The 22,990-nt window shown below is 35.2% G+C and overlaps 1 protein-coding gene across 1 annotated transcript in view; it reads right to left on the reverse strand.

The window, feature by feature from the left end:
• Nucleotides 1-218: 218 nt before the first annotated feature.
• The window catches only part of RAD21 (RAD21 cohesin complex component), a 31,660-nt gene continuing 8,888 nt past the window's right edge, over nt 219-22,990 (reverse strand). Inside the window, exons 3-14 of the mRNA XM_012443269.2 lie at nt 17,199-17,328; nt 16,023-16,122; nt 12,431-12,537; nt 11,348-11,554; nt 10,727-10,852; nt 10,250-10,372; nt 8,370-8,593; nt 6,717-6,876; nt 6,118-6,266; nt 4,799-4,948; nt 3,109-3,192; nt 219-1,958 (exon numbers count right to left, since the gene is read on the reverse strand). Coding sequence (XP_012298692.1) covers nt 1,767-1,958; nt 3,109-3,192; nt 4,799-4,948; nt 6,118-6,266; nt 6,717-6,876; nt 8,370-8,593; nt 10,250-10,372; nt 10,727-10,852; nt 11,348-11,554; nt 12,431-12,537; nt 16,023-16,122; nt 17,199-17,328 — 1,752 coding nt within the window. The 3' untranslated portion in view covers nt 219-1,766. The remainder of the gene's footprint in view (nt 1,959-3,108; nt 3,193-4,798; nt 4,949-6,117; nt 6,267-6,716; nt 6,877-8,369; nt 8,594-10,249; nt 10,373-10,726; nt 10,853-11,347; nt 11,555-12,430; nt 12,538-16,022; nt 16,123-17,198; nt 17,329-22,990) is intronic.

Raw genomic sequence — 22,990 nt, forward strand, 5'->3', positions numbered from 1 at the left:
CGTCTCTACTAAAAATACAAAAGACAATTAGCTGGGCATGGTGGCGCGTGCCTGTAATCCCAGCTACTCGGGAGGCTGAAGCAGGAGAATTTCCTGAACCCAGGAGGCGGAGGTTGCGGTGAGCCGAGATCGCGCCATTGCACTCCAGCCTGGGTAACAAGAGCGGAACTCCGTCTCAAAAAAAAAAAAAAAAAAACCAAACTGAATACTCAAAAAAGTACAGCTTATAACACAACTTTTATTAGAAAAGTTATACATAACATAGCATCAACTATTTTCAAGAACAATATTAAACCTGATAAGCAACAAAAACCAGACTAACAAAATGTGTAACAAGAACTAACGACCTTTCTAAAATCAAACATTCAATTATCTACAATGTCTTTTTACAAACGGGGAAAACTCCTTGGTTTACAGGCACATCATATTGAAAATAAAGCTGCAATAGCAATTTTATACAATTACCACTCTCAAGAAACTGAATCATTAAAACAGTAATTACGAGTTCACAAATTTAAAACATTTCACATAATTTAAAATTATTGGGTATACACTGAAGTCTGATTTTCAAAAGTGATTTTTTTTTCCACAAAAGTTTCAACACTTAGGCTAGAACTTTCAGTGTTAATTTTGCCCTAAAAAGTTAAGACATATTCTGATAATAATAGTCACATGATTTCTGATGCTATCTGGTCTGTTAATAATAAAACCTTTATTTGAATTTTTTTTTCAATTAAATTATAGGAAACGAGACGTAGGATTTCGTCGCGAAGCTATTAAAGTTCCAAACACAGGAGTGTGCAGCACTGGAAAAGGAGGTAAGTACTAAAACTTTTAATAAATATCAGAGAAGCCATTAGTTTTTACAGCATTGTCTGCTTAAAGGTTAAGTTGACCAGGTGTATAATTTCCTATCAGTCTGTCCTTGTAGTAGGCAGGGCAATTTCTATTTTCATGATCTGAATACTCAAATATATCCAAAACATCTTTTTAAAATTCTGATTTATAGCTCCTAGAAAGCTATGTTTTTTTAATAGTCACTCTACTCTAATTAGGCCTATTTTTGCTCATTTTGGAACCTCACTAAAGTAACAGATTTCAGGATAGCCAAGTTTATCAGAAAGACTCAAATGGAATGATTTACAAAATAGAACACTTTAAACCAAGTCAGTCCTATCTTTTTGTAGCTGAAGGTTATCAGTCACAACACAATTTCACGTAACACCTCTGCTCATTATGGAATTACACTTAAAAACGAATCTCAAGAGGGTGACCTTTGTTGTTTCCCATACCATCCCTAAGGAGAGTGGTTAACAGGAAGACTGCCAGTGTTACTGACGGAAAGCCTTTTTTTTTTCCTTGTCAAAGACTCATACCATAGTTTTAAATTAAACTGTCAGGCATTTTCCCAGACAGGGTTTCCTTTTCAATGCAGTAATGAAGAAGTAAGATAAAAATCATGACTTTTGACTGCCATTATTACATGCACCAATATTGCACACATCTGTTCTAACTGTTAAAATCATCTTCTGAGTCCTTGGGGTGCTGTTTTCTCCATCAGAACACAAACACAACCCATCTAATCAGTTTCCCTCAAAGATGAAATTGACAAATTTAATATACTGGAAAAAAATGAAGAAAGAAAAAGGCAAAGACTTTGTACAGACAAATATCTAAGTTTTCTCAAAGGGTTCTGTGTCCCCTACACATGGGGGCAATTTGTAAGCACTAGTGAAACAAACACTAGCTGTAATGCTTCTAGCTCCTCATATAATATGGAACCTTGGTCCAGGTGTTGCGATGATATCACTGTACGGTTCTTCCTGTGTCAACTCAATAGCTTGCTGCTTTTTAAGAACCAAGAAACTGTAGAACTTTGCGGCAGCTTGTTTTCTGTTCGTACTTCGACATAACTCAAGCAAACTGATAGATTCAGCTCCAGTTTTAGCAAGAGCACGCTGAAATAAAACAAACAAAAAGATGACTTAAAGTAACCTGGGAAATAAAGTAGTAATTTAGTGAGGATGCTGATATAGTCAAATATTTGTCTCCACTAAATCTCATGGTGAAACGTGATTCCCTAGTGTTAGAGATGGAGCCTAGTGTTCGTGTCAGTGTCACGGGGATCCCTTATGAATGGCTCCCCGCAGCAATGAGTCCATTTTTGCTCATTAGTTAACATGAGAGCTGGTTGTTTAAAAGAGCCTAGCATCCCCTTGCCATGTGACACACTTGCTCCCCCTTTGCCTTCCACCATGACTGTAAGCTTTCTGAGGCCTCACCGGAAGCAGATGCTGGTGCTTTATTTCTTGTAGTCTGCAGAACTGTAAGCCAAAAAACTTCTTTTCTTTATAAATTACCCAGACTCAGGTATTCCTTTAGAGCAACACAAAACAGAGTAACACAAATGCCAATTTTGGTTACTGGAAAAAACAAACTGTTTATTCTGCTCAGGACCAAGACTGCACTTTTAAAAACAGTATGTGATTCTCATGTTAATCAATAGGGTAAAGGGCTAAGGTATATTATGGTATATCTAAAATCCAAAGAAGAAAGTCTAAGTGTTCTGACATGTATTATTAAAATAACCAATTTCGAAAGTCTAAGTGTTCTGACATGTATTATTAAAATAACCAATTTCTTTGGACAGCTAATGTAATATGATACTAAAATCTAGCACTTACAGTTTTTAAAGTAAAAAAAAAAAATTTTTTAACGTCAACTATCCTATTTTAGGAAACCCTGAGCAACTTGCTTGGCATTTCATAGCTATTCAAGATTGTCTGTGTCTGTGACATTAAGGCCCAAGGAAAAGTGACTGACAGCTGATGCTACACAATGATCCAATAAATTTAATGATTCAGCACATTAAATTTACTTGAGCAAAAACAAGAAGGTGCAGGGATACACAGGCGTTCTGTAATATGTCACCATGGTTCTGCTTTTCAGGCTTACTCTTGGCCTAACAGCTTATGTATTTAATTTAAACATTTAAAAATAATGCAGTTTTAGAAAAAGTTTCACAAAGGTATGCTTTTTTTTTTTTCAAGGAACAATGCCAAAAGTCTTTGATGGAACATTTTTCTCTAAGACAACAGAAGAAAATACCTGAAGACCATGAAGCATCTGCTGAGTCCTTTTGTTCCATCTTCTTTCTTCCTGATCTTGATCACCCCCTGAAGCATCTTCATCCTGAATGAAAATGACCCCCCAAAAGCTGATAAAACAAGTCCAATGCAAAATGAAGTATTTCTACATCTCCTAAAAGCTCTAAATTACCTTGAGATTGTATATTTTGGACTAATAAAAAACTGTACTTAATGCTGCTGAGAAATCACTTAGCATCTAGAGTATAAACTCTGAAGAGTTTGTCTTCCTTAAATTACAAAGGAAAGCCCTCTGTATATGTGCAAGCAAACATCTGGCTGAAAGTACACTTCTATATTGCTCTATAAGGATGCTATCTACACACACTGTGCGGGGTCTGTGGACTGCTGCTGATCACAGAGCTTTTGGTTACTGGCCCCTGTTAAAGAACTTAAGGATATAATCAACTGTACCACTAAGTATACTGTTTATTTCAACTTAAAATACGTACATAAATATTGCAACATGATTTGCTAGATGACTTATGTTCTGGCAGATTCCTAATCTCATTGTGGAGCAGTACCAAAGAGCCTGCAGACTAGCTAAGATGAGGATTTACTATTGGTCTATATGGTGTATTAAAATGAATGGGCTATAATTTTTACATCTTACTTGAGCAGCCTAGTTCTCAGCCACGTGCCGCCTAAATGCCTTTTTAAAGTCCAAGGTGGGTGCAATCAACAGTTGTGATGTTCCTAGGCTATGTATGCTGCAACTATATACCAGACGTAACAGAAACCACAACAATTTTAATATTCATTCACAACTAAGTCTGAGATAATGGCACACCCTAATTCATAGGTTAGAGTAGCTCTAAAGCTAATTCTGGCTTTAAATAAGGTATTCATATTAAAAGTAAGCACTAAGTATTATTAGAATTAAGAACAGATGCTAATGAAAATTTATCTAATCCATAACCTTTTTTAGTCTTGCAAGAAATTTAAACACCTTCAATGCTACCTAAAGAACATCTTATTTTAAATTTAAAGGTTTAAGTAACATATCTGACAACATCAAACAAGAATAAATTCTAAGTCTTAAACAATAACCTCGATGATCCAGAAATAAGGAAGAAGAAGAAAGAACAAGAAAGACCTTGAACCCTTTAAAAATGCCCCAGGAAAAAGAAATTATTTCCTAAAGCACCTCTTACTTTGTAAAAAGTAAAAGTCATTCAAGTCTTCACTCAATCTAAATGTTTTAGCAAAGTCATGCTTTACCCTGGTTTAAGTAAAAGAAAAACAGAAACGAATCTCAGACAAGTGGAAAATACATGGTTATCTGATTTTCAGGTCACCACAGATACAGAAGAGGTTATATCAGAAGCAGATGATAATAGCAGTAAGAATCGACCACTGACCACACGATAGTAAAAGTAGCTACAAGCAATTTAGAAGTCAGACAAAGAATCAGTGTAAGGGCAATTGCAGTCTTTCAAAAGCCCACAAGGGAGCCAATGAGTTACAGCAAAGTATAAAATTTCATGTTCCTAATGATCTATGCCACTAGGCATTTGGTAAAATTTTGCTTATATTCAAACTTTTTTTAGTAACTCTGATGCTCAACATCAATTAAGTTAGCTCCAATATGAAAAATAAAAGAAAGTTGGATGTTTTTGCTAAATCTGGAAGAAAATTATTAAGCAGTTTACCTCTTCCTCTTCATCATCTTCTTTTTCCTTCTCTTTCTCCTTCTCTTTTTCTGGCAGAAGTTCTAACTCTGGTATTAGCTGACAGATATTTGGAGGTTCTTCTGGGGGAAGCTCCACAGGTGGTATTTCCATCTGCTCTACCTGCTGAGGCTTAAAGCAATACAAATAAGACAATTTAAGATGTATATTTTAAAGGTAGCTTATTTTAACTATGCAAATACACTGTGGCTGAAGTTTTCTAGCCAAAAAGAAATACTGAGGTTATATCTTCATACTTCCCCACAAGCAAAACGTTATTACAGTATATATCTTTTTTGATTTTTTATAAAACTACATTAAAGTAGCTTACAAAAAAAATTTCATCATTATCTTAAACCATGTTTCATTTTTATACTTACTTTTTGGGAGTCAAAAACACTTTTTACCACTAAAGCTTCTGTAAGGTTATTATACTGTAACTTAAAAATCATAAGCTTTCACTCTGAGAGTCTTGAATGTCTCAAGGCAGCAAATAGTAGAAGTGAGAAAATTGTTTTTCTGGGTCCACTTCCTATATTTATTTTCTCTCAAGCTTAACATAAAGAATTAAGAACATTAAAACCAAAGTCTTTAAGAAACCAAAGAATTAGCAGAAAGACAGTGGTTATGAGAGTCACTACTCATTACTGTGTTCCCATTCCTGAGCTTATACAGAAAAATGCTCTTACTGACAACTCCTTACCACCAGAGGGCACAAAAACTAGTTCTTAAAATTGGCAGAGTATTCTTGATGGAGGCTGAACAAGAAGCCTAAGGTGGACAAAAAGCCTCCCTTTGCTCAAATTCATTTATCCTATAGACTTAAGATTGGAAAGCCCTAAACCAAACCCTACTACTTCCTTTATACTTGCTTAGCTTTCCTATCCTAGCCGAATTTAATAGCAGTCAAAGTGTGAATGAAGTAGATACTGCTTTACATCTTCTCAGGTATTTGACAAGTCTATTCTGATTACTTAGTAAGATGACCTAAAACTGTCTAGTACTGAAGGTATGCAGGAATGTCTGCCAAAGAATAAATCAGAACCAACTTCAGAGTCAAGGATGCTCACTTTGGACCACTCTAAAGCAACACGATTCAAAAAGTCAAAGACTGCAGACTCCCAGAACATCTCCTACTTGAAGCAGACTGTCTATATATCCAGTTGCTCTTCTTCCTCTGGACTCATTCCTTACCATTTTCTGCCAAAACCAAGATACTTTAAAAGGGCTCCCTAAATACCACTTGCTACTGACTGTATGAATACCTTCAAATGACTTAATGTATAGATTTGCTTACTTACAGGCATCACTGGCTCTGGGTCAATTTGTCCAGCTTTTCGCTTAACTCCCTGAGGTGGCGGTGGAGGCATAGCTGACTCATCTAGGTTTGTTCTGCTGGCCTCCATTACTGACTCCTGGAGGCGGCTTGGCTCTTCCATAATGGGCTCATCTGCAATTGGTCATATGAAGAGAAAATGTAGGTCGTACAGTTTGAACAGTATTATAGAACCATTTATTTTTTAAAGCAGTACACTAAGACATATGTAGTGCTTTCTCTAACGAAGAAGGATAAATAAAAGTTTAGCTCCATAAAGATCACTCAAGTTTTAGCAATATACAGAAAAGGGGGAGGGGGCCTTAAAACGACAAGTTCTACCCACAGTACAATGTAGGACAATTCTTTAGCAGACTGTCTACCCTGACAGTTCTGAACCTTAAACCTCTGGGAAGACAGGAAACTTCATACTTAAATAAGGCAATCAGATCCAATGCATTTCCCTGCCCAAACATTTCAGTATATCTTTCATTCCTTATTTCTTTTACTCTGACAGTATAAAGGTAAATTTTAAGCCAAATACTCATGTGAACTTCATCAGGGAACTATTCCAATAGAACAAACCAATAACTTCACGCTGCTGATGCTGCTGTTGCTGGTCCTCTCTAGGAACCTCTGGATTTTCAAATTCTTTGAGGAATTCATCCAAATTATCTGCCTCTCCTCCTTTCCTCCTTTTTCTAAGGTCTTCTGGTACAAGCGGTGTAAGACAGCGTGTAAAGAGCTGTAAGAAAAAAAAGAAAAATTCAATTATAAAATAAATCTAACCAAAAAGTCACCACTGATTTCTATCTTCCAAAAGTATGTTCTAATAAATACAATAAGTGTATAATTTATCATGGCTTTTACTTATCATATTCACATGTCATTCCATCTGAAAATGAATTTAAATGAGTTTAGTTTTCAGATTATAAATGCAGACATTTTAGATAAACAAAATTTATCCATTATTTCACAGCCTTAAGGGGTTTTCTATTTATCTGTCTGCAGTTTATTTTCATATTCATAAACTAAAACTCATTCTAACTGGTCTCATAGCAAATAGCTTTAAATTGTGTTTTTTTCACTTATTATATAGTAACCTCATTAGCTGTCATTTAAACTATTTTTTTTTCTTTTTTGAGACAGAGTCTAACTTTGTCGCCCAGGCTGGAGTGCAGTGGCAGAATGTCAGCTCACTGCAACCTCTGCCTCCCAGGTTCAAGTAATTGTGTCTCAGCTGTCTGAGTAGCTGGGGTTACAGGTGTGTACCACCACACCTGGCTAATTTTTGTATTTTTAGGGGTTTCACCATGTTGGCCAGGCTGGTCTCAAACTCCTGACCTCAAGTGATCCATTAGCCTCAGCCTCCCAAAGTGCTGGGATTACAGGCGTGAACCTCCACTTGTGGCCTCATTTAACCTATTTTTAATGGCTACATAATACTCCATTTTGAGCCATTCCTCTACTTTTTAAATTATTTCTCTCTTTTTAAACTGTAAGCAACAATGTAATCAACGTTTTCACAGAGATCGTTTTTCTATACCTTGAATTTCTTCCTCAGGAAAAATTTCTACTAATTACTGAGTCAAAGAATAGTTTTAAGGACCTTCTTAAAAATAATTATATGACAGTGCTTATAATAAAAAGCACAACTTCGTTGCTCTGAAATACTTTAGATTTAGAATGTATTACTATATTCTAAAAACACAGTAAAATCAATGAGTTCTGTGCATATCTCAACCTGAGACACAATACTAGCCTAACAGCACTGCTTAATTCACCACACACCCATGAATCTTATTTTGGAATACTGTGGAATGTGAGCAGAAAAGAGCCTATAAATGGGGGAAAAAAATCTCTTGAAGCCAGAATTCTTTACTGTTGAAAAAGCAGAACCACTCATGTTTTATTCAGAAAAGTTAAAGAATTCAGATGTAAAGCACACTAAGGCAATATACCTAATAGTTTATTACAGAGAAAAGTACTATTAAACATGTCAGTGGCTTTTTAATGTAAGGAAAATTCATTTTACATCTTTTAGAAATGCAGGTGTCACTTATCCATATTATTTCAGATGAAGTTATGGCTAGTACACTGTGATTTGAGAGAGAAAAAAGGAAACTTGCCATACAGTTGCAAAACACTTACCAAAAATGATGCAAACAAAGGTTTTAGAAGTTCTTTTTTTAGATGCTCAAAATGTATATTAAGTAAAAATTCCACGAACTATATTACCTTCAGTAGTCTGTTATTCCACAAAGGCTGAGCAGGTAAAGAAAACAGTTTTTCTACTCCTCCTGTCTCTTTCCACATCATTAATTTCTTGGTGGGTGGTGCCAGATCCAAAGTAGTGACAATATCAGAATAATCACTAAGTTGGGCTCTAATTGTCTTGCTATCCAACTCTTTGACACTGTCAACAATGAGCTTCCTCTTCCTCTTGGCTTTTGTTTCTTTAACTGGAATAATAGAAAATAAGCTCATTTTCCTAAGAGATCAGTATGGAACATACAGCTACAAGATCTGGACTGACTATATCCCCGCTTTTCTACACACAGACTCTAGCAGAAAAGGTAAACTTCATGAGGGTAGGATGCTTTAACTGATGTTTTCCAATCACCCTTTAGAATAGAGGAACACAATAGAATAGGTATTAAACAAAAATCTGCTGAATGAGTATATATAGACTTTTAGCACAAAATAAGTAAAATGATGAAAGGGCCAATATATTTTTGCCTATGTAGTTTTATACTGTAAACAATGAACATATCACACTCTATTCAGAGTTTGGCTCATTTTCTCATTTGAAACAGGGCCTATCACTTACAGGGGTTGTAAAGTATTTGGTATAGTATCTGCCACAAATTGAGTTTTCTTTAATGACTACAAATACTATTATTTTTATTGGAAAAGTGATAATACATATATGGCAGTTACAGAAGCTGCTTGACAGAGTGAAAGAAGTCCAAGCCTGGTCAGACAGACCTGTAACTCCATCCTAGACATTTTAAAATAGTCATTTCTAATCCTTAAAACTTGCAAGGAGGCTGTATTGACTCACTTTTTTAAAATGCAGAAAAGCTCATGGGGTTAAATAAAATCCTTAAGATTGCAGCCCGTCAGACATATCCCAAAGGTTTTTGGTTCAACACTTACAAAATACAAAACGATGTTATACAGTGACAGTCTCTCTCTAATCTCACTATCTAATACAGTATATATTTTACTTAATTGTCCATTTCCCTAATCAATGGGAAACACAAAAGGGTAATCTTGTTCTATTTAAAGGTAATAACTATGTCTTAAATTACACTGTAATTTATTTAAAGTATTCTACCCTACTGTCCTCAGAAACCATCTAAAAATTGTTTAAACTTTTATATCCCCATTACATTATCACAAATTGTCTGTCACTCAGAAGCAGCCCTCCCAAATTAAGTAACGGTGTCTTGCAATGTTACTTAAAAAATACTACAAAAAAAGATTATTGATTCTAGAATTTCTGATGTTTCCAGTTTTTACATTTTAAAAAATTTCTTTTTTCAGAACGGGTGAATAAAGGCAAATTCTAAGAGCATATATACAAACAAAAAATTCTTTTTGAAGAGACGGTCTTACTATATTTACTGCCCAGGCTGGTCTCAAGCTTCTGGCCTCAAGTGATTTTTCTACCTTGGCCTCCCAAAAGCACTGGATTACACATGTGAGTCACCATACCAGCCTCCAGGTTTCTTTTCTAAATAATATTTTTAGTTTTTTCCAGATTGTAGCCCAACTGTACAGCATTTAGAATTGTATTTTATTGAAAAAATGCTTTGCGATGTTTTCTAGTGGTTACATATGTGAGCTGCTAACGTTTTGGGAACCCCAAGAGACTAAGATACTCATTATCAGAAAACTTGTTCTATACTTTTATATTTCACGGCAACTTGCACAGACATTTCTACAAAATACTCAAATTATAATTGGATAGAAGAAAGACATTATGATAGATGACTGTGACATAAACGCAGCTTAGTTATCTAAAACAACAGTAACAGATGAGTAGACAGGCAAGAACCAGAAATAAGACCTTATGTTGTATGTTGTACAAATCTGAAGGTTCACAGGCTCACCAGTTATATCAATAGGTTCCAATGCAAATGCTTCTTCCTCATTTGGAACAAGTGTTGTTTGATCGGTCATGGTTGGCATTGGTTCAACGGGATCCACTGAATCAGGACTATCAGGCCCACCCACTATAAAAATAAATACAGTCACAAAAAGCTTGGGTATATAATATATATCCTACAAATGGGGGGAGAAAAAACCCTTCATAAAATGGAAAGAAATCTTGCTATTACTAAGAAAAACATATTTTTCCAGTTATGAGAAGGCCCCACCAGACTTGAACCCAACTGGCCAAAAAATGGGGAGAGGCACAAGATTAAACATTCAAGAGAATCAGAACTAGTAATCAATCATAAGCACTGTATGTAAGGATATTTGTAATTCATTAAAAACTGCAACTTTTAGTTTTTCATCTTCTATGATAAATATCTTTTTGGATGGCATACGATCATCCCTAGAATCACTGAACATGAAATGCTTACTTGATACATTATCATCCTCATCCATATCGTCATGTGCAGGCTGCTCTGGCAACATCACCCCTGCCTCAGAGAGGGCAGGGGGATCATCAAAGATACCGCCATCATTATTACTAATTAGTTTGTCATCTGAAATAAGAGAATGTAAGTTAGCTATAATTTGAAAAAAAAATGCCAAAACCACAATAGCCAATCACTGGAAAAACAAAATTAAGTTAAAAGGGATAAAATTTAAACATATATTAAATTTTTATCTGTTTCTCCTCCAGGTAGTTTATAAAAGTATAAAACACTTAGTATATAAAACAATTCTCATTCTTGACTTGTATTTTCTAGTTCATTTATCTATTTTAAAAAATATTTACTTACCATAGCTATCAAACACAAATAGAACAGTTTTAAATACTAGTAAAATTTAGCACTCTGAGATAAGCATCTTTAGGTTTTATTATAACATTTTAAGAGGCTAGTTTTACAGAATGTCCTATTAAACCAACTGATCACAATTCATACATATATATCTACTAGCTGTTCAAGACTCAGAATTAGCAACTGCTTCCAAAACCTTAAAACTTAATAAAGAAGTTATGTTTATGTTCAAATAACCATCATTTTCTCACATACCTAATATTCCACCATCATTTCCTTCTCCAAAATTATCATCCTTATATTGGTCTTCATATTCTAAATGGTTGATTTTCTCATTCAGATTGCTGGTGCTCTGTTCAGACTCTAATAGGAGGTTGGAAGCAGTAGTGCTTACTAACATGTCATCATCCTCAAAAGCACTGCCTTCTCTCATTATCTCACGATCATCCATTCCAAAATCGCCTAAACAAATTTTGATTTGTCATTAGTTCAGAAAGGTTAGAAATACCACTGTTCTAAAAGAGAACTGCTAATGATTTATTATAATTATATTACATTTGCTTACTGAAGTCTTACTTATCTTCAAGTGTTAAAATATCTTGTTTAAGCTTTAAATCTTTAGCATCAAAGTTTTAAAAAATGGCTCAATTACACACAGCTACAATACTGGGACACTACCAGCAAATTCAAACTTAGATCTAGATTTAAGTAATCCTAGATAAACCCTAAATATGTACTTATGTTAAGTTACATTAATATTCACAGCTTAAACTTTCCTGTTATAATGCATTTCATCAAGAAAAGAACTGGTTCTGGGCACAGTGGCATGTGCCTGTAGTCCTAGCTACTTGAGGCTGAGGTGGGAGGATCACTTGAATCCAACAGTTTGAAGCTGTAGTGTCCTATAATGCTGCCTGTGAATAGCCACTGCACTCCAGCATGGATAACACAGAAGACACCCTATCTCTTAAAAAAGAGTGTGCCTTGCTACTAGTTTTGAATACCTGTTTTTGAATAGCAAGTATAATAGGGAAACTATTCCAAAATGGTTAGTTTAAATGCGATCACTACTTCAATGTTGGGACTCCTCACAGAATCAACATATAGGTTGTATGGTTATATGTAGGGAGAGGAGTAGGTAAACAATTAACTCTAAGTATGAAAATAATGCTTAATATACTGGTAGAAAACCAAATTCTTTTCTTGATGAAAATACATTAGATGAAATTTTAAGCCTTTCTATCGATATGAATGTACTACAGTCCGGTTTTCTTTTGAAATTGCTATTAGCAACACAATATAACATTACAACTAATGGCTAGTAATTTCTCTTTTTACCAAAATCATTTTCTTGTAAAATACTGATGTTCCCAACTTCTTCTCTCATGGTTATCTCTTCCACTCTACTCTGATTCAAGCTGAACTGCTGGGCCACATCGATGTCACTTTAAAAGAAGGTCAAATACATTTTATTCTCAAGTTTCACTGTATTTATAAGAAAAAACAATCCCAATTCTCTCTAAAAGAAAAATTAAAACATATAACCAACGAAGTTTTAGAAGCCTTAGTATTTAATACGTTCATACATTCCAATACAATCCAAAAATGTAAGTGATGTGGAAATTAACTTGTATTTAAATTTGAAAAGCATTACTTATCAGCAAATACAATGTAATATGCAGAAGCCACTAAATCAAGTATAGAGGAAAAAATTAGAAATGATGGGCTAGATAAGGCACGGGTTTTCATTAGGACCCTGCAACTTACATGCTGTGTAAACTCTGAAGTTCCTTGACTTCCCTGAGACTCAATTTCTTCCTCTAATAAATAAGACTAATCTCTCATATAGTTTAAAAATATTAAATAAAAAATGAAAACACCAATCTAAATACTATCAGCTATATCCAGAACATAAATACCTTAATAATGTGTAATGCTAAACACCAATCTAAATACTATCAGCTATATCCAGAACATAAATACCTTAATAATGTGTAATGCTAAACACCAATCTAAATACTATCAGCTATATCCAGAACATAAATACCTTAAAACAACCGACCAGGCTTATACAGGAAATAGATGGCAAGGAAAAAGAATTGGAGGGAGGCAAAGCTATACTGTAATAGATTATTAGGAGACTCATAAGCTCAAATGCAGTTTGTAGACTTTATTTAACGTCAACTAAAACTGTTAATTGGGGACATTTAAATGCTGACTGGATATCATATAGGCATACCTCGTTTTACTGCACTTTGTTTTACTGAGCTTCACAGATGCTGAGTTTTTAATAAACTGAAGGTTTGTGTAACACTGCATTGAGGAGGTCTGTTGGTGCCATTTTCCAACAGCACAAGCTTACTTCATGTCTCTGTGTCACATTTTGGTGATTCTCATGTTATTTAAAAAATTTTCATTATTATATCTGTCATGGTGATCTTGATTAGTGATCTTTTAACTTTTTTCCTTATTTCTCAGTAGAGATGGGGGGGCGGGGCGCGGGGACCTTACTATATTGCCCAGGCTAGTCTCAAAGTCCTGGCCTGAAACGATTCCCCATCTCAGCCTCCCAAAGGACTGGGATCATGGGTGTGAGCCACCACACCCGGCTCAATGATGTTTGATGCTATTATTTTAATTGTTTTGGAGTGCCACAAAGGATGCCCAGATAATATGGTGAACTTAACCGGGAAATGTTCTGTGTTCTAACTGCTCCATTGACTGGCTGCTCCTGCCCTCCCCCGCCCCTGCTAATGTTTCTCCCTCTTCTTGGGCTTCCCTGTTCCTTGAGACACAACTACATTGAAATCAGGCCAATTAATAACCCTACAATGGTTACTATCTCTGTTGAAGTAAAACGAAGAGTCACACATATCTCACTAGAAATGATTAAGCTTGGTGAAGAAGGCACGTTTAAAGCTTGATTTAGGCTAAAAACTAGGCCTCTTGCACCAAACAGCCAAGCTGTAAATGCAAAGAAAAAGTTCTTGAAGGAAATTAAAAATGCTACTCTAGTGAACATGAGTAAGAAAGCAAAACTACCTTATTGTTCATATGGAGAAAGTTTCAGTGGTACAGACAGAAAGTTTAGAAGAAATTAATTTTAACCCTGATGCATGACTTTGAGGGGTTCAAGACTTCAGTGGAGGCAGTAACTGCAGATTTGGTGAAAAAAGCAAGAGAACTAGAATTAGAAGTGGAGCCTGAAGATGTGACTAACTGATGCAATCTTGGGATAAAACTTTAACAAATGAGAGTTTACTTCTTATGAATAAGCCAAGAAAGTAGTTTCTTGAGATGGAATCTACTTCTAGTGAAGATACTGTTAATAATGCTGAAACAACAACAAAGTGTTTAGAATATTCCATAGAGGTGGCTGATAAAGCAGCAGTAGGGTTTCAGATGATTGGCTCAAATTGTGAAAGAAGTTCTACAGTGGGTAAAACATTATCGAATAGCAGTGTATGCTACAAAGAAATCTCCCATGAAAGAGTCTATCAATTGATGCAGCAAACTTCACTGCTGTCTTATTTTAAGAAATTGCTGCAGTTATCTCAAACTTCAGCAACTACCACCCATACCAGTCAGCAGCCATCAGCATCGAGGCAAATCCTACACCAGCAAAAGAACGGCAGCTTGCTGCAGGCTCAGATGATCATTAGCATATTTTAGCAGTAGAGTATTTTTAAGATACGCACACTGCTTTTTTAAACATAATGCTATTATTGTACACTCAATAGACTACAATACAGTGTGAACATAACTTTTATAGGCACCGTGAAACCAAAAAAATTTGTGTGACTTGCTTTACTGCAGCGGTCTGGAACCAAACCCACAGTATCTCCAACGTATGCCTATATTAAGGAATTACTGATAATTTTTTAAAAGGTGTGATGTGTTATGGAGGCTTTAAAAATTCCTTACCTCTAAGAGACAAAATCAAAGTATTTACAGATGAAATAAGATTATCTGTTATTTAATTTAAAATAATCTGGCAGAGGTTGTGAGATAAACTCGGGAAAAATAGATATAGTAAGACTGGCAATATACTTGTAATTACAAAAGCTGAATAACTGACATACAAGGTTCATCCTACTTATTTCTCTAAATTTTAGCTATGTTTAAAAATTTCCATAATAAAACATTTTCAAAGAAAATGCCAAAAGGAGAGAAAAAAAGTAAAAAGCTAGATAGAGCCTAGAATTAACTAACACACATGTAATAACAAAATAGGTCATAAACTTACCCTAATTAGAAGTCACAGATAATTTCAAAAACCAGAGAAATTTGTAATGGTGTTCCTTGGCTGTCAGTTATGCTAAGTCACTTGGAAAGCTACAGTCAAGTTCCAACATCATGGCATGATAGCTAGATTGTAAGGACTTGAGAGAAGGGAAACATACTACAGTATTCTGCTATGATGGCCGTCTCTGTGTAACTCTCTCTCAAATGTGTGTCGTGACGATGACCCTTTCTTGCTCTTCATAAAAAGTTATCTTGCATGTTTATTTAAAACAAAAACAAAACACAACCAGAACAGAATTATGACTCTGAGTATAGCCTGGCCAAGAAGACAACCAACAGCTGACTTTAATATACAACTCTGAAGCAACAGTTTACATTCCCTGATATCACTGTATAAAGAGCATACCTAGACAACTGTTTATCGGTTTACATAAGCTTTGGCCTAAGCATGTCAAAACTCTCACATCTTAGCTGTGTTAAAGCTGACATCCACATGATTTTTCTCACAGAACAGCTGTCTAGGTTTTATGTTCCTTATTTATATATATACTATCCTAAATAAAAGTATATGCATTTTAGCTACCTGTTAATGTAAAACATTCCACAAAAACCTATACATTTGTAAGCAAATACTACTGCTTTTTGTGGACCAAGCCAACAATTTTTTAAAGAAGAAGACACATACTCTAAGTCAGGCAGTGGCTGATCAAAGTCATGAAATTCTTCAGGTAAAGTAATGGCATTATAAGCTGCTTCCCGATTTTCCTCAGGCAGGTCAACAACACCTGGAAAATAAATGCTAAGTTTGAATATCTAGCTACCCATAAATTATCTAGGGATAAGGAGGAGATAAGTAAGTATAAATTCCTAGGTTTATACTCTAATAGGTAGATAACATATGCAAAATACCTTAAAGCACAAGTACTTCTCTTTTTCTATGCTCATAAATTGTATTCCTTGCTTTATGAAAAAATCAAAGCACTAATTACGCATTAAGCTGATAAATGTTTACATGGACATATCAACAAATAACTATTAACATGTAATTAATTAAACATGATATTTATGGGGGGAAGAATGACTGCAAAGGAGTGCCTTAAATGTTAAAAGGAGCTGGTTATTTTAGAGAAAGCAGAATTACACAATTTTAATTTTCTTTATATTTTTCAAGTTGTCTTTAATAAATATGCCTTACTTTGAAAGACAAAAAAGCAGCATGTTATTTAGATAAAATGTGTTTATTGTTCACATGTTAATTTACGTACTGTAATCTTTTTCTAAATATTTTATTTTTAAATAAAATCTTAGATCTCAAACATTTTACTGTTCACAAACTGACATAAAATGAAGTACTAGAATGTATCCTCGGTAAAAACCGTTAAGGCATTTCTTCTATACACATTATTTTAATTAGAATAAAATTTCATCAACGCTTTTAAAAATTGTAGAAAAATATGTGAATTTAGATAAGCAGTAATTATCTACTTAGATGGTGGTGTGGTTAGTAACAACAAAAAAACTACAAAGAACATTTATTTAGGAAAAAAGTTTAAAACCCTAAAATTGTCTTTTCTGGGCTATATTTAAAAAAATCATTACATAACAATTAGTTTTCAACATTTCAACCTCTGATGACTCAGTCTATGTAAGCTGCTGAAAAAAGTACTAAAAAGGCAGCTCCAAAGGAAGAACAAAAAAGGGGGTGAGCTCCATTACTTCACAGGTCGAAGAGATGCAAATAAAGTACATTTCCTCCCTTGAACCACTGCCTCCGCAAGCCTGTTGATTTAGAAAATGTGTTTAGCTACAGTAACACAAAAAATATGAGAAACTCCAAAGGAAAAAAAAGCTTCAACAATACCTGGCCGAAAAGCCATCTTTATCTTAATGAATGCTTCATTACAGTCTGCAAGAAGGTATTTGGCTTTCCTGTGATAGATTCGAACTACTCCCAGTAAGAGATGTCCTGATGTCCGTAATGCCATTTTCACCTATGAATAAAACATTAATCATATTTCAAAGCTTGCATTCATGCTACTTAGAGTCTTTATCATCTTTTTCCTTTAAAATTGCCTAATAATCACATATATTTCTCACCGTCCTTACCTATAAATGCCCTGAATATACAGAATATACCAAAAAGACAGAGTGGTAATTCATGAATTAACATAAACATGAAGGTAGCTAGGAAGCAAGCACACCATTCCATGAACTGTGTCATTAGCACATTAAGGAGCATGTAACACTTTTGGATGCCAATCCAGAGTCATTGCTTCTTGCTGGCTAGATCAATTCTGATTTTGTTTGAGAAGCAAATGTCCCCATACTGACAGATGTCTCATTCCACTCTGCTAATACCTGTTCTTGAGAGGGCATGAAACACAGTTCAGCCAATTGAGTAATAGGTGAAGTATGCCAGAGAGTTTCTGAGAAAGATATTCCCCCCAAAGGAACACCATCCCTCTCTTCCTTCTCCCTTTCCTGCTTTGTGAATAGGTAGGGCTTCCTCAGTTGCTTCATGCAGTCACCCTGTAAACCACAATACTGAAGTATGAGGACAGGAAGCCAACAAACTAAGGATGGAGAGTCCTTGGATGACATAATCAAGCTGCTGAACCAATCTCAGATCTGTTTCCAAAATTTTAATCAAGCCTGTTATTTCTCTTATTGTTTAAGCCACTTTTTACTAAGTTTCTATTAACTGGAAAGCATAATGATTAAAAAAAAGTTTGGAAAGCATACTAATTGAAAAAGGATAACAGTATCCATACCTTTTTTCACCAGTAAATATACTACCCAACTTTTTTTCAAGGCAGATCTTGATCAACATTAATATGGGATGCAGTATGTGGAGAAGCAGTTGGTAAAACAATGAGACAAGACTCAATCTAAACAGAACTATTCAAAATTCCTCTAGCCATAAGGAAAACTTACTGAAAGAACAAGGCAATATGAACTCAAACATTCCCATATACTTTCCCAAATCATAATAAGATGCAACAAGTTCTAAGGTAATAAAAAAAAGCTTTTAACATTTGCTCTTGTTTAAATTATGATTCGTATATTGTTATTCGTAAAATAAAATGTTGTGTTTTAAAGTTTATGTGTATTCTCTATAGTACTCTAGGACTCTACTTATAACTCTCATACTCTGTACTTATGAGCATTTTATGTGACTTACAGAATAAATGATGATGTCTGTGGCCATACATTTTTAGACATCTGAAATTATACCAAATTTGTGATCAAATTCAGAATGTATCAATGAATCCCTAATTTAAAAAGATCAAATTAAAATGTTGCTCCTAATGGAAAAACAGAATCTATTTTTATGTGGTATTATAAAATTTAAAATTAATATTGACTGTACTTTCACATAAGAACAGAGGAGGGAAAAAAACCTCTGCTTGCTATTATCTTGTTTAGAACTAGCAACTTTCAAAAAGTGGTGTTTGAGCGAAAGCTTTCTTTCTAGATTAGTGTGGTTCAGAGTTTAGCCTAGGAGTAGATAAAATGAGGTATGGCATATGTTTTTGAGCTAGTGTGTGTTACAGTGTAAACACAAATATAATAAAGATTTCAGTCTACATATTCTGGGAAAGCTCTGCAAAGGGAGCCAGTGGGTCTTTCAGTAGCAGCGTGGAAGAGAGAAGGGAGTATGTAAGCTTGCATTGCAAATGAGCCATGTGTGACACTTATGCTAAACAACTAAACTAACATTTTCACAACGAGAACTGCACACCAAAGCAAACATTAGAAATTTCAGGACAGTTTACTCTGTGGAAATATCTTTACATCCTGTTATCAAATAAATAATAGCTCAGCTAGAAATGGTTTAAAACATTTAAAGATAAATCACTTTCTTTCATAAACACATTACAATCTTTTACATGATTCCTGAACTGTCTGCTTTCCTTTGTGGCTGTTCATGTATACCTTCAATTATCAGATTGTCTCATATCCTTTGGTAGTGTCCCTAAAGGGGTACAAAGTACTCAGCACATAGCATGAAAAAAATCTGTTATCCTTTTAAGTCAAACACTCTCAATATTTGCTTACAGATGTTAAAGATTAGCCACACGTATACTTTCAAGAAAAGAGTATATGATTTCTCTCTTTTCCATTAACTTACCCCAGTAAGCATACCTATTAAAAAAAAAATTGTACCAAACTGGTACAATCTCAGCAGAGCAAACTGTTAGTGCCTATCAGAAATCTCAAAAACATGTTTATCACTTGGCCTATCAATTATAATCCTAAAAATAAATCTCAAGAACATACTTAAGGGTGTGAACAAAGATTTAACAAGAAATGTTTATTAAATGGCTAGTCTTAAAAAAGAAAATAAAACACCCTATAATCCTACCACCTACAGAAATCTTTAATAATCTTTTGGTATGCCTTCTAGGCTTTCCTGTGTGCATGCACACAATTTTTCTTTGTGTATATACACAAAAACTGATATAACAATTGTCAGAAGACTGCATCCAGGAAAAAGAGTAGTTTTAGGTTCACCGCAACACTTAGGAAAAGATACACAGATTTCTCATAAACACCCCCTTCCCCACACAGAGACAATCTTCCCTACAATTGACACCTGCCATCGGGGTTTCATTTATTACAACTGATAAACGTACATTGACACATCATTACCAGAAGTCCCTAGTTTACATCAGGGTTCACTCTTGGTGTTAACATATTCTGTGAGTTTGGACAAATGTATAAAGGCATTTATTAATCATTATACTACCATGCAAAACAGTTTTACTGCTCTAAAAAGAATCATCTGTGCTCTGCCTATTAACCCTCCATTCTCTCCCCAACCTCCTATCCTTTTACTGTCTCATTTTTACAGTGTTGGCTTTTCCAGAGTGTCCCATAGCTGCAATCATAGAATATGTAGCCTTTTTAGATTGGTTTATTTTACTAAGTAATACACATTTACAGCACTTCCACATTTTTTCTTAAGACAAAGTCTCTGTTAGTTCACTGCAACCTCTGCCTCATGGGTTCAAGCGATTCTCCTACCTCAGCCTCCCGAGTAGCTGGGACTACAGGCACATGCCACCACGCCCAGCTAATTTTTTTATTTTTAGTATATGGAGTTTCACCATGTTGGCCAGGATGGTCTTGATCTCTTGACCTTGTGATCGCCTGCCTCAGCCTCCCAAAGTGCAGGGATTACAGGTGTGAGCCACCGTGTCAGGCCCATCTTTTTGTTTTTTTTTTGAGACAGGGTCTCACTCTGTCACCCAGGCTGCAGTGAACTACTGCAAGCTTGGCTCACTGCAGCCTTGACCTCCCAAGCTTAACTGATCTTCCCACCACAACCTCCTAAGTAGGTGGGAATACTGGCACTTGCCACGCAGTCAGGATAATTTTTTTGCATTTGTAGATAAGGGGTTTGCCATGTCTTGAACTCCTGGGCTCAACCCATCCACTAGTCTTGGCCTCCTAAAATGCTGAGACTGTAGGCATGTGCCATAGCACCTGGCCTGTTCCTCCACATCTTTTCTTGACTGTATAGCTCATTTCTTTGTAGCACTGAATAATATTTCAGTGAAAGGTTAATTTATCCATTCATCTACTCAAGGACATCTCAATTGCTTCCAAGTCTTGGTCGTTATGAATAAAGCTGCTATAAATATCTGTGTGCAGGCTCTTGTAAAGATGTAAGTTTTCAACTACTTTGACTAAATACCAAGAAACAAATTTTAGGTAAGAATAATGTTTAGTTTTCTAAGACACCACCAAACTGTTTTCCACAGTGGCTGTACCATTTTCTATTTCCACCAAAAATGAGAGCCACTGCTGCTCCACATCCTCACCAACATTTGGTGTTGTCACTGTTTTGGATTTTGGCCATATTAATAGATGAGTAGTGATACCTTGTTTTAATGCTTGTCTTTGCATTCTCTTGACAGTATCTTTTGAGAGCAGTACTTTCTAATTCTTAAGCCCAGCTTTTGAATTTTTTCTTTTTTAGATCACGCCTTTGGTGTCATATTTAAAGTCACTACCAAATCCCAGGTCATTCAGATTTTCTGCTATGTTATCTTCTAGCAGTTTTATAGTTTTGTGTTTTACATTTAGGCCTATGATCCATTTTGAGTTAATTCTTTTGAAGGGTGTAAAGTCTGTCTAGCTAGTTCATTTTTCTTTTGCATAACGTCTAGCTATTCCAGCACTATTTGTTGAAAAGACTATCTTCCATTGTATTTTACTGTTATTTTTAATGGTTTCATTGGATAGACCAGAAGAATTTCAAAAAATTAGAAACAATGTAAACTATCCAAAAAAAGGGAGGAGTAAAATAAATCATTCATAACCCAAACAATGATTTACAGTTCCATAATTCCTTATCCAAAATCCTAGGGGCCAAATGTTATAGAATTCAGGGCTTTTTGAATATTATAAAGGTAATGCTGTGTGTGTATGTGTGTGTGTATGACACAAATGTGTGTACACACACACACACAAACAGTATATTACAATATTCCCAAGAATGTCTAGAGCAGCCCCCCCACAATTATTATATACATTAGCATTCCTATAGTAAATGTATGAATATTTAGGTAACTAAGGGCTAGGTGCAGTGGCTCATGCCTGTAATCCCAGCACTCTGGGAGTCTGAGGCAGACAAATTGCTTGAGCTCAGGAGTTCAAAACCAGCCTGCGCAACATGGCAAAACCCTGTCTCTACAAAATTACAAGAATTAGCCAGGTGTGGTGGTGCTCATCTGTAGTCCCAGCTACTTGTCAAGCTGAGGTGGGAGGACTGCTTGAGCCCAGGAGGCGGAGGTTGCACGGAGCCAAGATCATGCTTGCACTCCAGCCTGGGTGACAGAGTGAGATCCTGTCTCAAATAAACTCACTTCAGTCTAGGTTAAGTCTGTTTCAAATTTTGTATTTAAGTTCTTTGTATGAGATTATGCTGTAAATTACAACCATTAGATGGTTAGAGCTATTAGAGCTGCTCCCGAATGTAGTTGTGTTGCAAAATATAAATGCAATTTTTGTGTATTCACATAAAAAAATTATGTGCATTATGCATTCACACAAAAGTCTAGTAGGTATATCAAAATATTACTAAAGATCTAAGTAATATGGACTACAGTTTTTCTGTTTGTAAAATTTTCACCTTATTAAAATTTTCAAATTAGTACTGTCTCAGAAAAAACACAAAATGTTTTTAATAGCAATAAATTCCACCAGCTATAACTCTAAAACCAGCCAAAACTCCATATACAAATGGAACTTTGTAATCTACTGTAATTCCAAGCAAAAACTTTCATTTCTCCCACCTAAAAAAAAATACTTTTCCACATAACTTTTTGAACAAGTCTCTGCTTCATCCCCAGATTTATTCTTCTGAGATTCCTTCATTCTTCCAGTAATAAAACTACTCTTAATGTATTACATCAACACTGTCCAAACTCAAAATTCTAGTAGTTCCCACTGCTGCTTCACACGGCTATGATCTGGAACATTTTGACTACAGGACAGTTGGGGCATGCATGTGGTACGTGCGTTGTGTACTTGTGTACGTACATGTAAAATAAGGTGCAGGAAAGAGTCTTTGAAACCCAGATATAAATATATATAAATTAGATTTAAGGACCCTTTCTTTGCGATTAGTCTTTCATACATTTT

The sequence above is a fragment of the Aotus nancymaae genome, unplaced genomic scaffold (assembly GCF_030222135.1).
Source record: "Aotus nancymaae isolate 86718 unplaced genomic scaffold, 86718_ANA_hifiasm-v0.15.2.pri h1tg000036l, whole genome shotgun sequence".
Classification (NCBI taxonomy): Eukaryota; Metazoa; Chordata; class Mammalia; order Primates; family Aotidae; genus Aotus; species Aotus nancymaae.